Source organism: Lutra lutra, chromosome 16, assembly GCF_902655055.1.
Source record: "Lutra lutra chromosome 16, mLutLut1.2, whole genome shotgun sequence".
Lineage (NCBI taxonomy): Eukaryota > Metazoa > Chordata > Mammalia > Carnivora > Mustelidae > Lutra > Lutra lutra.
Window position 1 is genome coordinate 43,113,281 of NC_062293.1, and position 14,629 is coordinate 43,127,909.

Genomic DNA, 14,629 nt, shown 5'->3' on the forward strand with positions numbered 1-14,629 from the left:
CATCCCTGCCCTGGTGCCCAGGACCCTGGTGGTGCTGGGTGGCGGAAGGCGGGAAATGCACCTCTCCTCGCCTCTGAGGCCGGGGAGCCCCCTGCTGGTGGAGAATGGCGCTGCCTCGGCGATCCCACCAGTCCCGAGGCATCAACTCCCCCTTTGTCTCAGCAGAAGGCTGGGCAGCTCCTGGCCAACCCCCACTCACCTGCCTCTCACTCACCTGTTCACCAGGGAGACGAGAAGGGTGAAGAGCTCACTGTAGAGGCCAGACGCCATGCCCTCTAAGCACTCCAGTGCGCTCAGTTTGGGGCCTGCGAGGCAAGAACATCAGCTCTCCCTCCAGCCCCTGGGGGTCCCCATGGGGGGTATACTCTCTAGTCACCCAGAATCAAGTCAGCGTGGGGCCCTGGGGCTGGGCCTCTCCCTCTGAAGGAAGCATCTATTCGCCCCAGTGGTCTTCCCCGGCCAGAGCAGACCGCAGTGAGGCCTGGCTGGGGCCCCCCAACCACATCCACCTGCCAAGGGGCTTGGGCACCTGTGCCGTCTCCCAGGCTGCTCTCCTCAGGGCCCTGGCGGAAGGAGGTGGAACGCTGCAGGGTGCCGCCCTTGTGCTGGTGCTTGAAGATGGCTGAGGACAGCTCCTCCAGGCTGCAGCCCAACAGGTATGCGGCCTTCTGGGCCCACTCGTGGCGGGCAAACTGCCTGCGCCCAGCTATGGGGTAGAAAAAAAAGAAAGGATCTGGCATCTCAGGTCTTCCTCCTTAGTCCTTTTGATGACCGCTGTGCCCTTTGGCTCCCATGGCCAAGAAATGGGGAGTGAGCATCTCTTGGGAGTTAACACCAGCCCTGATGACATCAGAAGGGCTTTAGGCAAAACAGGGACTTCTGGTGAGCAAGCGAGGGAGTCCAGCAGCCAGCACTTCCGGTGTCCCTTGAGGTCCTAAAAGAGGAGGGAACTCCACACTGCTGCCACCAGAGGGCACCCAGGCAGCTCCAAACATCTCTTAGATGGCCTGGCCTTAGGGATGCCAGCATGGGGAAGGACAGTCAGAGGGTGAATCAGGCCCCCTGTGATGAGCACAAGGGCCACTTATGCCTGTGGGGGACACGTCATGAGAGTGTTCTAGCACCTCCCCCTTCCATGAATGCATCGGGACCCTCTCCCTTACCTCTAGGCAGCTGCCAGGGGAGACCACTGCCACCTGCCCGTGGCCCAACAGTGGGGAAGTGGAAGAAACCGCAGGGGAAAGGGAACAGCCCACGCAGACAGACACGCCTCAGCCAACATGTGTCTAATCACAGCAATTAGGGAAAGCTAACAAGAAACAAGGTTTTACCTTCAGTAGCTTCTTTAAGGCAAAGGACCAGCATGCAGCATGCAAAGAAAAACAGCGTGTTAGCAAACAGTCATCAACAGAGCCCACCAGGCTCATGGGAAGGGACTGTGGTGGTGGGGGGGGGGTTGGAGGGGGTTCGTGAGGATGAGCAGGCGAGAAAACGGAAGCACATTCAGACTCAGAGACACAAAAATACAAGCGCACACACACAATCTCAAAGCAGAACGTTTATGGATGTAATTACGCTCACTCACACACACACACACACACACACCTACAAAGACATCACGCACGGACACACACATGTGCACACGTACACACATCCTCTGGAAAATAAATGGAAGCTCTAAGGAGGTAATAGACCCTGCGCGACAAGGCACGCATGATCTGTCCGCAGGCCGGCAGTGCTGAAGGACTACAGGTTCATAGGGAACCTGGTCTCGGTGCCTCCCCAGAGTGGAAGAACTTCTTCAAGACACAGCTACACGCCTACCCCTCTGCCCACCTACTCAGTCTGGAGACAACTTCTTTAACCCAGAGCCTGCTTTCTCTTTGGCAGGGATGCCTCCACTGGGATCGCGAGGACCCGGACTCCTCACCACCTGCTCCTCTGAGCTCCTGCCTGCCCGCTCTCCCACCAGTACCCACCCATGAGTGCATTCTCTTTCTCGCCCCTGCCCCAACAGCCTGGGGCCCTTCACATCCCTGAGGAAGATGGAACCTAAGCCCAAGACGCTGTTCAGAGGCAGTGTCCCCCTAAGAAAGGGGAGGAATGGGTGAAGAGGTGCTCCGAGTGCCGGCCCATCGCCATAATCTCAGAGGAAGGCAGCAGAGCTCCTCCAAGCCAGGCCAAGCTCGAGCCATTCACAAGCCCCCAAGCCCAAGTGCAGAAGCGGCAGCCCACTGGTTACCGCAGTGCCTGCTGCCCCCTAGTGGTCTCCACCCTGCCATGCAAGAGGAGGAAACCCCTGCTACCAAACCAGCGAAGAGAAGGGAAGAAAACTCGGGGAAAACTGGCCTCGGAAAGCCCCAAGATGCAAGCCCACCCTACCCCATCTGAGCCCCATGGAGGACATCCTGAGAGGTCCCGGGATCAGGAGGCAAAATGAGTCGGAGCGGCTAGGCCTGGGATGCTGAAAAGCCTCAGGGCCAGCAGGCACCCTCTCCCTGCTCCACCAGGGGCTTCTCCCAGGCCAGTCCCCTCCATTTGGACAGAACAAGCCAGTTCCCAGAGAGAGCCCAGGACCACCACCAAGATGGGACAAGGTGGCCTCTACCCCGCAGGGAGGGGCCAAAGTCAGTTACCCGCTTGCTCCTCGGGGGCCTCTGTCAGGGAGGGAATAAAAAGCAGAGTTATTTCAGGGGGACTGCTCTGAGTTAGGGCCCTTCTCCTCCCCCTCAGCCTCCGAATTGCCACCCCCCTGCTCTCCACAATGTTCTGTGTCACTGCTGTCCAAGTCCAGGGGCAGAAATTCTTCTCTGGGTGCTCGAAGCCTTCTGCTCCAAGCTGGGGGACTGGGAAGACAATGAAGGGAGTCTGCTAACAGAGATGTCTGTGCCGGGTGAGGACGAACGAACGCAGGGGGAGAGCCTCCACGAGCTCTCCCAGCGACAAGCTGTGTGGTCGAGACCCCTGGCAGGTTACCTTTGGTGGCGCCTGCAGCCCCCAGGTGGTAGATGGCAGCCAGGATGAGCCAGCAGGCTTTCTGTTCTTCTGGGGAGATGCCCAACACCTTCATGGCGGTCTGCAGCTTACTGAACTGCTGGGCTGCCTTCTGCTTCTCCTCAGGCTGCAGGGACGGACAGGCACGCGGGCACCACATCTCAGAGGTGCTGTCCCTACCCGCGCACCCCCTGTAGCTGGGCCCTGGGAGGGCAAGGCTGGGGAGAGCTACCCGGCTGCAGCCCAGCTCCTGGTCCTCCCACGGGGTGCTCCAGGCCGCCGGAGGCGGCCCCACTCCCAAGGCCCAGGGCTGCCAACCCTGTCCCCATAGCCCCCTCACCTTGGCCAGTGGCACAATCCCAAACACATTGTTCTCTGCCAAGTGGTTCAAGTGAAGCTCTGTCCTAGGGGTACAAATGAGGCATCAGCACGGTGTGTGGTCCCCATGCCAAGGGCCATCTCTCTACCAGGGTGGAGATGGACGGATCCAGCTTCCAGACTCTGAGTTCTGTCTGCCCATCAGGCCCTACTGTCAGGCCAGAGGCCGCCACCTTCCCTAACTGGCCTGGACACCTGGTCAGAGCACTGGGCTCCTTAGGCCAGGTCACCAGAGATGCTCTGGTGAGAGTGTCCAGCCAGACCCCTGAAAGAGAGCAAGGAATCTGCCTGCAGCGTGAGTCCAAACAGGACAGAGACCGGGCTCTCAGCAACAAGAAGACCTAAGGAGGATAATGTTCTGGAGCTGCTTTTATCCTTTTATCCTTTTTCCGCAGAATAAAGACAACAAGTCTGAGGGTCGAAAGGAAAGAGCCCAGAAGACAACCAGCCTAGACGGCAGGAAGGGCCAGACTGAAGGGCACTGAAAAAGGCAGAGCTTTCAGCTCTGGTGTGGACCCAACAACCACTCAGCCCCACACTAGCCGGATGACTACAGGCGAGTCCCTGACCACCCGTGCCTTGCTGTGCTTTCCTCTGCAGACCTGGTTTTGGGGGTCACAGAGGTCCTAGCAAGGTTCCGGGAACACTGAATTCTGTGCCCAGCGCTCAGGAACTCCCGTGGGGTAGCTGCCCTTAGCTCGGTCCTCATGTGTGGCAGGCATACAGTAAACAGATGGGATGGGAGGCAAGCAGGTGACAAGATCCAGGAGCCGTGAGTGAGCTGGAGTCCAGGGCACCACCCCACCCCCAGCCCCGTTTCCTTGGCCCCATCTCACCTGAGGGTGCCATCCCCACAGGCCAGCAGGTAGTAGAAGACATTGAACGTGGCCTCACCAGCTGGGCGTCGAGCCACGCGCAGCTTCTCCAGAAGCATCGTCTATAGCACAGCATGGGAGGGTATGGGCGAAGGGAGTGGAGCCCGGTCAAGCCCCTCCCACCCCACACCAGAAAGAATGGGGCCCCTGGGAAGAAGCAGCGGCAGCTGACCCTCCACCAGAGGCTAGCTCCCCCCAGGCTGGGAAGAAGACAGGCCCAGCTCCCGGAGGGGCCCTGCTGCCCTGCCCAGGCCCCTGGGGAACAGTCTTCTTAGGGAACTGGGCACTTCGTGGTGAGATGTTTCATTTAGCCTGGTGGGGGTCAGCCTTGGCTGGACCTTACTTTACTGACAAGCCAGTCTTAACCTGGGTGAAATTAGCCAGAGAGAAGCCCCTTAGCACAGGGCCAGGACCCAGGAGTAGGGTGCAGCCAACCCCAAGGGTGGGCAGAACAACGAGGCAAGCCCCACTCAGAGCCAGAGGTGGGGGGGCAGAAGACACTGGGGGCAGAAGGGTGAATGCCCAGAGTGGAACAAACCAGCCCTGAGAGCCAGGGTCCATTTTCGTGGGATAGAATCCCTGGAAAACCAGGCGCAGGAGAGAGACTAGTTTCTATGCCTTGAGTCCAGGCCGATCTCTTACCACCCTGAAGCTCCCTCACCTGGATGGAGGCTGAGGCCACCTGGCCAGCTTGGTCGAAGTCCAGGGAGAGGATCTGGGAGAAGCGGGTGGCGTTGCCGTTCATGATGGTGGGACTGTTCCCAAAGGCTTCCAGAAGGCTATACAGAGCCTGCCACTTATCCACTGCAGAAGACAGGCCCGGGGCCATCAGGAAAGCCTCCAGAGGCCCAGCCCAGGCCTATTCCCCCAGCACGCAGAGGCTCGGTGTTACACTGGCCAGGCTGCCGGGTACAGAGGGGGTTTGGGGGACACAGAGAAGCCAGGGAGGAAAAAAGATGGCACCTACGAGGCCCTTCCAATCCCAGCCCCTCTCAGGTTTTCCAGGTGTCCTGTCTCACCGGAAAACACCTTGTTCCCACTGGTGCCCGCGATGGTGGCCAGGTACTGCACCAGATGCTGGCAGCTGGTGGTCTTGCCGCTGCCACTGGCGCCCAGGAGGATGACAGACTGGTCCTGGCGGCTCATCAGCATGGCCCTGTACGCGGTCTGGGCCACGGCGTAGATGTGGGGTGCCGTGTCCTCTCGCCGACACCCCTTGAACATGTGCATCACCTTGGGGGGGAGGGGGTTGAGGGGGAAGGGGTACGGCTCTTAGCAGGTCCCACTCCCAAGGTCCTCACTCCCAAGGTCCGCCTCTCTGGGCCTTTTACTGCCAGGGGGCTGAGGGACTCTGAGGCTAAGGCCATGTGTGGAAATGCAGATTCTAGCCCAATTCTGGCCTCTGTTGGAGGTTAGGGAGAGGGCCTCCTGTCCCCACCCCCAAAATGACTCCTCTTTGCCAGGTCAACTGTGAGAGCGGACAGAAGCCCAGTGGGACACCAAGGGGAAGGCACGGAGCCAGGGAAGGTGGGGTAGGTAAGACATGGATGGGTTGGTGAGGCAGCAATGGTAGCCTCGGGGTTGCCGCACCTTCTCGGAGTACACGGCAGGGGCCCCCCGAGGGCTGAGGACGAGCAGGCTGGGGCCAGCGTATGTGTGCAGCAGGCTCGCACCATAGCGCTGGCGCAGTGTGTGGAGGACGCTGGATTCATTGAGGTAGACCAGCGAAGCCAGGTCTTCCAGACGGTCACAGGAGGGAGCATTAGCCTGTGTGACGGGACAGGCAGGCAGGCACTGAAGACGCAGAACCTGCCTGCACCGCCAGTGGACAGGCCCATCCTGCCCAGACCCCTTCCTGTGCCCTCCACCAGCAAACCTTCTCCACATCATCCTCATCAACATCCAAGATGGCGCCGTCATGGTCCAGCTTCACGCGCACCTTCCCTTCTGGCAAGCTTAGCTCCTCAGATTTGAGCTGACTGCCTGCAGAGTGGGGACAGACAGTCAGACACAAGCCTGGGGACCTCTGCCACCCTCTCTGGGCCCTCTGGGTCTTGCCTCCTCTCCGCCCTATCATGGGGCTCTCCTCACTCATCACCCAGGCCTCACCAGACCCAGAAGGCACACCCGGCCCTGAAAACTGAGAGGCCCACCCAGGTGTTCTGTTCCCTGGGCAGCTCCAGACTCACCCAGTGAAAAGCCATCCTTATGGACCAGCCACACCTTCTCTGTCTCATACCAGGCCTCCTCAGTGGCAATCTGCTCTTCTGTCTTCACCTATGGGGGTAGGGGGAATAAAAAGTCAGTACTTGTTCTGGAAAACAGAGTCATGAGAGCAGGAGAGAGCAGACATGTGAAGGGAAGTGCTTCTGGAGGAGCCTCTGGGTAAGGGGAACAGTTGGGGGGCAAAAACAGAACAGGGGACATCGGAGGTATCAGAGGAAGAAGTTGGGGAAGCCAGGGGATGAGGGGTGGTCCTGAGGAGCCCTGAGGTCTAGGACACAGAGTCAGGGACCATGCCAGCCTTGAGAGTCTGGAAGGACGGGGACACTCTGAACTCAAGCCCGGAAGACAACAGACCACAAAAAAGCAAACCAGGTGCCACCTTCAGCTACCCTCTTCCCCACTTCCCTGTGGAGCCTGTAGGGTTGGTGTCCTGAGCCCACACACCGCCCCCTGGGCCACCGCCCACTGCTACTGTGACCTCTCATGCCCAGCTTCTGCCTTCAGCCCACCAACAGGCCCTCCTTCACCAAGCTGGGAAAGGATGCTTGCTTCCTCAAGCCCCAAGGAGAGAAGTGTCTACTATATTGCAACACCAGCTGCGGGTCCTGAATCCTAGCCTCAGCCTGGCCTTCCCTCCAGAGGACGAGCCCCTGGAGGCACATGACAGCCTTTCCTCTCCTGCCTCATGCTTCCTCAGAAGGACAGGTGAAGGCCATGCAAGGGCATGAAATAGCACGGCCCCATACGTGGGGGGAGGGGGCTGGGAAGGACACAGGAAAGGCTTTCGTGCCACGTGGATGGGCAGTGGAGCAGTTGTGAGCCACAGTCGGTCTCTGAGAGGAGATGTGAGACTGAGGCGCAGACACTGCTTTGTGTCACTGAGCTCTTGGGTGAGGAATCGGGAAGGACAAGGAAACATAATAAGTCTTTTCTTTGTCACATTTCTTGGAGCTGAAAGAAAAAGAGGTCGGGTTCTACTCCCAGGTTGGGTCCTGGCTTCATGTAACCCCCCTCTCCCTTGCTGATGGCCCTTCTGTGTTCGAGAGAGAGCAGCCTGGACTACACGTGGCCCCCGACTCTGGGAATCATGGCCAGTGAAACCACCCTTCAAACAAGAGGACCGCTATGGGGCCAGCAACATTTTAAATTGTTAAATGAAGACATTTTAAAAAAAGAAAGGAAAAGCTAATTCTTCATTATTTGAAGAAATGTGACTTTGTAAAAAAAAAAATCACAACGTTTTATTCTTCTTCCTTTTTTTTTTTTTCCAAATCACACGATATAGGGGAAAACCTTTGTCTCGAATGGACACGTTTTATGGGTCAGGTGTTTGGAACCCGACAAACTAGGGCTCCCCCTAGGGAGGTCCGGGGGGGCCTAGAATTAATCCTTTAGAATGAATTCAAAACTACGTTTCCCAGACTGGCCAGCAGGTGGAGCCAGAGCATGCCACATCCTCACTGGGACTGGGACTATGGGTAGGAGGTGGGAGGGGCTCAGCCCCTTCGCTTTCTCTAGCCAGAAGTGAGCAGAGTTGAAACTCCTAGAAACCAACACTCTTGCCAGGCTCTTGGGCTCCAGTGTTTAAAAACCATGTGCCACAAGGCCAGACTCGAGTGGTGACACTCCGTCTAGACGCTCCCAAGGGGCCTGATATAGAACTGCCCCATCTCAAACTTTGGGCATTACCTCCTCCAAGGATACCCCCCCCCCCCACACACACAGATACCAGGTGGAAGCCAGAAGGGGAAAGAGGCCTTACACTCCAGCACGAGGCCCGAGCACAGACGCCAGCCCAGGTATGGGCCAGGGGTGGTGGGTGGTCACTGGAGGAAGCGGAGGGCTCCTGAGGGGGGCAGGAGCACCCTACCTGGCTGTGGGCAGGAGAGGCGGCCTCAGGGTCCAGCTGACAGCAGCAAGCAAAGAGGAGAGAGAAAGAGAGAAAGAGGGGTGAAGACAAGCAGACCATTGGCATGTCCCCTTCAGCAAGCACTCTGGATCACGTGGGTGGGCAATCTCTTGCTGCCCAGGGTGCAGGGTGGAGGTTGGAAGAGCTCAGCAGCCAGGATGGGAAGCTGGCCTGGGCAGTGAACTGTGCCCAGTCCAGGAGGGGCCAGACCCGGAAGGAGAGGCCCAGCCTGGCGAAGACACCTGTTATCATCGGAAGTCTCGGAGAAGACATTCTGCTAAGTCACTCACTGTGGCCTGGGCAGCAGTATGTCACTCTGCCTCAGGCCACAGTCTCCCCTGGGTGGGATGTCCAGTGCACCCTGAACTAGGTAGGCTCTTTTATGAGCTTGTCAGGCCAGGCTACCTCCCCACACCCAGGGCCTGGGCCCCTTGGGTGGCTCTGGCCTTATCTCCAGATCAGCCAGTGCCCTGGAGATAAGTGGTCCCCTGGAGCTAGCAGACCCCAGAACAGGGCTGTCCCTGTCCTCCAAACACACACAAAGGTGCCACACCCAGTACCAAGGCTGTCCTTCCGGGCTGCCACCCCTGCGCAGAACACCATAGAACAAGTCTCAGAACAAGACCACTAGCAGGCCCAAGTCTAGGACCCCTTCTTCAATCCCCCATTGTACCCCTGTCCCACTCACAGGCAGGCACACTATCCCATGGCAAACAGAGGCACCGTGCCACCGGGGCCACCTGCCCATGAACCAAGGGACTGTGGGCAGACCCTGGGGTCGGACTTCACCTGTCTCTGTCTGTTTACTTAAAGACCTTTCTGAAGAGGAAGTGAAGTCGGCCAGGCCTTGGGCCTTGCCTATAAGGAATAAACAAGGAGTTAACAGGCCCCAACTGGGCCTGGAGAGCCAATGCATTGAAAGAGGGGAGCGTGAGCTCCCTGCCTCACCAGCCACCAGGCCCTGGCACCCAGGGCACCCTGGCACCAAGCCACGGCCTCCAGGGAAAGAGAATGGGGCCAGAGGAAGAGGCTGGATCCTTAGCCAAGAGAGATCCCCTTGGCTGTCCCCTTCCACAGGCACAGGGCTCTGGGTCCCCTCGAGGAACAGGCCTCACCACTCAGACTCTCTAGAGAGCCCTTCCCTTATTTCTTCAGGTAAGAAGGCCACGTGATGGCCCCCAGGCTGCCATGGAGCCATCCTTCCATAGTCAGATGCTCCCCCCGGCACCCCCAACCCCCGACACCCACAGTCTGGCTGCCAGCCTCAGCACAGAGGAGCACCAGGGCCTGGGGAACCATACTCGAGGGGTGCCATTACAGAAGCTGTGAAGATCCTCTCAAGGCGCTGCTGGGCCTCCTCTGCGGGGGTCAGCTGGACCTCAGGGGCAGCTCCGGCCTAGGGGTTAAACCACCATTAGTCCTGGCCTGGGGTGGGGGGCAGTGGGGCATAGCATGCCAAGCTTGTAGCCTAGGAAGCTGCTAGGGCCCGGTAGGCAAGTGGGGCAGGGTCAGGGGGGCAAGCCAGGCAACAACTTGAGTTTTTAGACTGTCGGATGAGAAAAAAAAGAACGGGTGCCTGGAAAGTCTGCGGTTCTTCCTTCTCACAGTCCTAACAACTTCAGCACCAGGATGGCCCTATTCCCCCATATACCCTCTGGCTCCTTCCCCTGGCCCAGGTGGCAGGTGGGTGAACTCCAGGTCAGGGTCCACCTCAGCCCCTAATTCCACCCTAGTGAGAGGGACAGGGAGCCAGAGGGAGGGCGGCCAGGCCCGGGAACAGGCACATGACACTCTCTGGCTACTTATAAGTTCTGCTCAGGGGCTGACAATTTCCCTCATGGCCTGCCCATCAGGCCAAAACGCTCCTGCCAACTCTGGGGTGCCAGGAGGTGACTTCCCTGATTCCAAGGAGGCCAGCAGGGCTGGGAAGGCTGTCGCCTGCTCTTCTCTAAGTTCTGTGAAACCCAGGAAGAATGGAGTAGGGGATAAGGCAGGTTCTAGGAGGAATCCCAGGAGGAAGCAGTCAGGGAGGGCCTGTGGGCTGTGCCCTACCCCCCACACCCCCACCCTGCCCTTCCTGCCAGAAGAGCATGAAACAGCCTGGGAGAAAGTGGCGAAACTTGATTCTTCCCCTGCCAAACCTCATGAGGCCTCAGAAGGCTCTACAAAATAGGGAAGTTTGGAGAGAACTGTCCCTGACCAAAGGACCAGCCATGTAGGCATCACCTTCCTTCCAAGGTCTTCCCTTCTGCCTCTCAGCCTCCTGTCCCACTGAGAGGTACTTTGTGGACAAATGGGGCCTCGGATCCAAAGGGGGCCCACTGTGCCCATTTGACACCCAGCCATAGGGTTCAGGAGTCCTGCTGCCAGAGGGAACTGTGGGCCAGGCTTGAAGAAGGTAGTGATGGCAATGATGGCATTAAAACCACCACTAAGAGCATCGCTTTCTATGCCACCATCTGTGGGCACCCACCATGCCAGGGACTGGGCTCAGAGCAGTGTACCATTCCTCATTGTCACAGCAACCCTTCCGAGCTGGGGTTATCCCTTGCTTGCAATTCCAAAATCCAAAAGCTCCCTCTCACCCCAACAAAATATTTTTTTCTTTTTCACTATTTTGGTGGCAAAACCTGTTTGTAGTCTAGCCCCCTGCTGTGTGAACAGTCACAGATTTTTCCTGTGAAAATATTTATGCGGGTTACACGTTATTGCTCATTATGTAGGACTTTCTAAAATACAAAAATCACTAACTTCCCAAACACTTCTGGCTCCAGGGGCTTCAGAGAAGGGACTGGCAAGACCTGGCCCGTTCCTCCTTGGCAGATGAAGGTTGAGTGATGGGACCCTGCTGAGCTCCCACACAGGGTGAGCGGCTGGGGAGGTGAACACAGGTCGCCGGACTCCAGAAATTCTCTTCCTACCCCAGTGCTGATCTGCTAAGACTTTGAACCTCTGCTTGGGATCCAGAGCCCCTAGCCAACACCATGCAGCCTGGGAACAGGCCCTGATCCCACGCAAGAGGGTCGAGGAATAGCGGCATGCTGGTTAGCAGGGCCCATCCCAGAGCAGAGGCTGCCGTGGGCTCTGGCACGTGGCTGAGGAAAGCCATGCAGGCCCTCCACGGGCACCTGGCCGGGCCCATCGTCTCAGCCGCGCGGGCGTGTTGATGAGGTGTGGGAAAGCTGGCTGTGAGGGTGCCTGGCCCTCCCACAAGGGTGGTCGGGCGCATGGGAGGTTAGTGACACACTGGGGTACCTCCTGTTGCACGTCAGGGGCCGGTGACTTGGAGGGCGGCAATCCAGGGAGGTTCGACTTCAGGCCGGTGGAGACTGGGACCGCCAGCTCTCCTGGTGGGGCTGGGGAACTCTGCTTCTCTGGGATTTCGGTTTTGGCTGGGGAGCCTGGTTCCTGGCTGGAGGGCTTGTCCCCTTTCCCTGGAGACTGCCTGCCACGGGGCTTGTGGTCCTTGCCCTTGCCCCGAGACATCAGGCTCCATAGGCCTGCGGAGAGCTCGTCCTTGGCTGCCTCCTTCTTTGCGTCAGGCTTAGGTGGGGCAGGGGGAGGCGGAGGAGGTGGGGGAGGTGGTGGCTTGGGACTGGGTGCCGCCTTTTCTCCCCTCTTGCCTCGAGCTGGATGCTCCGGGGATCGGACCCCCCTGCTCGAAGGCTCCTTGGCGCGCCCAGGCTCCTCGCCAGGCAGTACCTTGCTCACCACCTTCCTAACCGCATTTGCCACTCTCTGCCGGGACAGGCCCTGGGCCTCCTCGCTTGGGCCTTCTGTAGAGGCGGCCCCTGGGCCATTCATGGCGAGTGTGGGTGCAGGGCTCTTCGCTCTCTGGGAGGTCTCTGAGGGTACAGGGCTGGTGGAAGGCTGAGGACTCCTAGATGGGCCACTGCTGTCCTTGGAGCTGCCCTCTGGCTGGTCACACAAATACAGGCAGACATCAGCATCAGCCTTTGCGTCCCTGCCCACCCCGTGCAGAGGAAGGGAGAGGTGCGACCTCAGGCCTTGTCCTGGAATAGACCTTCCGTCCATCCAGAGCTCTAAGAAGCTCTCACCCGGAAGCCCTCAGTCCATCTTCCAGATGGTACAACTGCTCCTATGAATTTGGCTTCTCTCTCACACAAAGCATAAGCAGGTACTGCTGTCACCTGCTGTCTACCCCCGAGCCGCAGCACAGGGCCATGAGATGCCAGCAGAGTGCCCAGAGGCCCCTGCTCTGTCCCAGACTCACTGGTCTACGTCAGGGCAGCAACCAAGCCCCAGCCCAGGTGAGCCCAAACACAGCAGAGAGAGCACAGAGAGGCCAGACCACCAATTCCCGCCATCAATCCTAGGTCTCGTTCTGGGGCTTCCTGCCTCTGGTCCCCGGTCTATCACTGTGCTTTCTGGGCAGTCAGACCCCAAACCAACCCATCCCAGCAAAAACAGCGCTCAGGGGGTAATTCCTGGCCCCAGGATGGGCTGAGCTTCTCCTGCTCCTCTGGTTCGTGGCCGTTGTCTACGGCTCATCTGAACTTGCAGGGGCTGCGGAGACCAGTGTGGGCCCGAGAAGCTTCCACCCCTGCCTGCTCTGCAGTTTTCCTCCTGCAAACTTCCCCAGGCCTGGAGGCCTCCCAGCTCCCAGAGTACGTGTACAGAATGACAGGACGAAGAGGAGGCAGCTGGGGCCCATGGAGGGTCACACTGAAGTGGCCATAGATCACCCTGCCCTAGAGCTGGGGCCCTGGTTCAGCCAGCCTCCCAGCCTCTGGGCACCCGACAGGCGTACGCTGGCACACACTGCCCAATGCACCCACCCTTCCCCCAACACGGTTGGCAAGCGTCTGCAGTCCCAAGGGACAGCCACTGGGGAAAGCCAGGCTGGCTAATAGCAGGTCAGAGTTTCCTGCAAAGCCAGCCCTATTGCCTGAGTGAGCAAGGTCAACCTCTAGGGGGCTCCTTGCTGGTCAGGCAGAGCCCTGCCATTCAGGGGCCATGCTTGAGTCCCTATTCCCCAAAACAACGACCTTGGTCCTAGGGTGCCACTGGGCTCTAGGCCCTGCAAGTCTGGCTATCATCTCTGCTGGAATGTGGGAAGACGCTCAGGGCGGGCAGCCCTCTGGCTGCCACAGGGAGAGGCTGCCCCACATCCTGAGGAGAGCTGAGCCAAGTCACCTCAGCCGCTGGTGGCCCTGTTGCAGGGGTGGGGAGAGGAGGGTTGGAAGGTGTCTCTCCCTCAACCTCTTGGACCAGGAGTGCACTGCGGCATGCCAGGGCCCTGTGGAGCTGGCTCCTGGCCCCAGCTGCCGGCTCCTGCCCCCTCCTCCTCCTCCCTCTTCTGGCTTTCCTCCCATCCCCCCCAGCTGAAAATGGCGGTGACAATGATGGTAACCGCTGGCACTCGTGCAGGGTTTACCATGTGCCGAGAAGTCCTGAGGGCACTTCCTGTGTGATTTTTCATAAACGACCTGGATACTCCAAGGCCCCTCCCACACATGTATCTCAAACACTTTTCTGAAATCACAAGCTCGCCCTGCAGGGTTAACTACAGATCAGTTGGAGGCCACAAGGTTTGGCTGATCCAACCTCCATCCAAGGAGCGGGGTAGCTGGGACAGGCACCATCCAGGGTGATGAAGCACGGAGCTGCTTTGTGACCTGGCTCTGGCCCAGAGCCCCCCGCACTCCCACCCCCTGAGCCAGCTGCAGTCCTCTCCTAATTCCGTATCTTCAGACCCGGCTATTCTGGAACCATCTCTACCCTCTCTTGCCTGAAATGAGTCCAGGGTCTCTATCTCAAGGCCAAATGACCTGGGGGAGAACCAGGGGGCCCCGGGCAGCTGAAGCCTGCCTCTGGGTCACCCGTGCCAAGCAGCTGATGGGGTCTCAGGAAGAGAGAGAACAGCTGCAGCGAAACCCCTCCCCGGGCTGGTCTTGTGCCTCCCAGAGAGGGACAAAGAGTCGCAACAGCTGAGCTCTCATTTGGTGCTCCCCGGTCTCAGAGTTTGCACACCTAGGCCTCTCCGGCACCCCCCCAAGGGTTCAGGAAGCAAGAACTAAAGGTAAAAACAAAAGAAAGGGGGTCAGAGGAAGTCTCCAAAGCCCCTCGGGGTTCCCATGTCCTCCATGCACCCCAAGTTGGCATCACACATGCTGCACTTTCTGCCTTGTCAGTGGCATTCCCTCTGGCCACCCCAGACAGGAAGGGGCACCCCGCCGGGCCTGCCTAATCCTGGGAGCTGCCTCCCAGGAGCTGCCTCATGGAG

At 58.9% G+C, this 14,629-nt stretch overlaps 1 protein-coding gene across 14 annotated transcripts in view; it reads right to left on the bottom strand.

Annotated features, from left to right (window-relative positions):
* MYO18A (myosin XVIIIA) overlaps positions 1–14,629 on the bottom strand; it is a 94,604-nt gene that overhangs the window by 39,097 nt on the left and 40,878 nt on the right. For 4 of the 14 annotated variants that reach the window (XM_047708594.1, XM_047708590.1, XM_047708595.1 and 1 more), the window contains 12 exons: positions 6,437–6,524; positions 6,124–6,230; positions 5,838–6,014; positions 5,267–5,480; positions 4,909–5,051; positions 4,209–4,309; positions 3,335–3,398; positions 2,977–3,121; positions 2,637–2,657; positions 1,332–1,343; positions 530–706; positions 215–305 (listed from right to left, as the gene is read on the bottom strand). In XM_047708594.1, coding sequence (XP_047564550.1) covers positions 215–305; positions 530–706; positions 1,332–1,343; positions 2,637–2,657; positions 2,977–3,121; positions 3,335–3,398; positions 4,209–4,309; positions 4,909–5,051; positions 5,267–5,477 — 965 coding nt within the window. In that variant the 5' untranslated portion in view covers positions 5,478–5,480; positions 5,838–6,014; positions 6,124–6,230; positions 6,437–6,524. Of the gene's footprint in view, positions 1–214; positions 306–529; positions 707–1,331; positions 1,344–2,636; positions 2,658–2,976; positions 3,122–3,334; positions 3,399–4,208; positions 4,310–4,908; positions 5,052–5,266; positions 5,481–5,837; positions 6,015–6,123; positions 6,231–6,436; positions 6,525–8,343; positions 8,380–9,700; positions 9,779–11,637; positions 12,301–14,629 lie in introns of those variants that run through there. The other 10 variants (XM_047708599.1, XM_047708597.1, XM_047708592.1 and 7 more) reach the window with 6 other exon arrangements.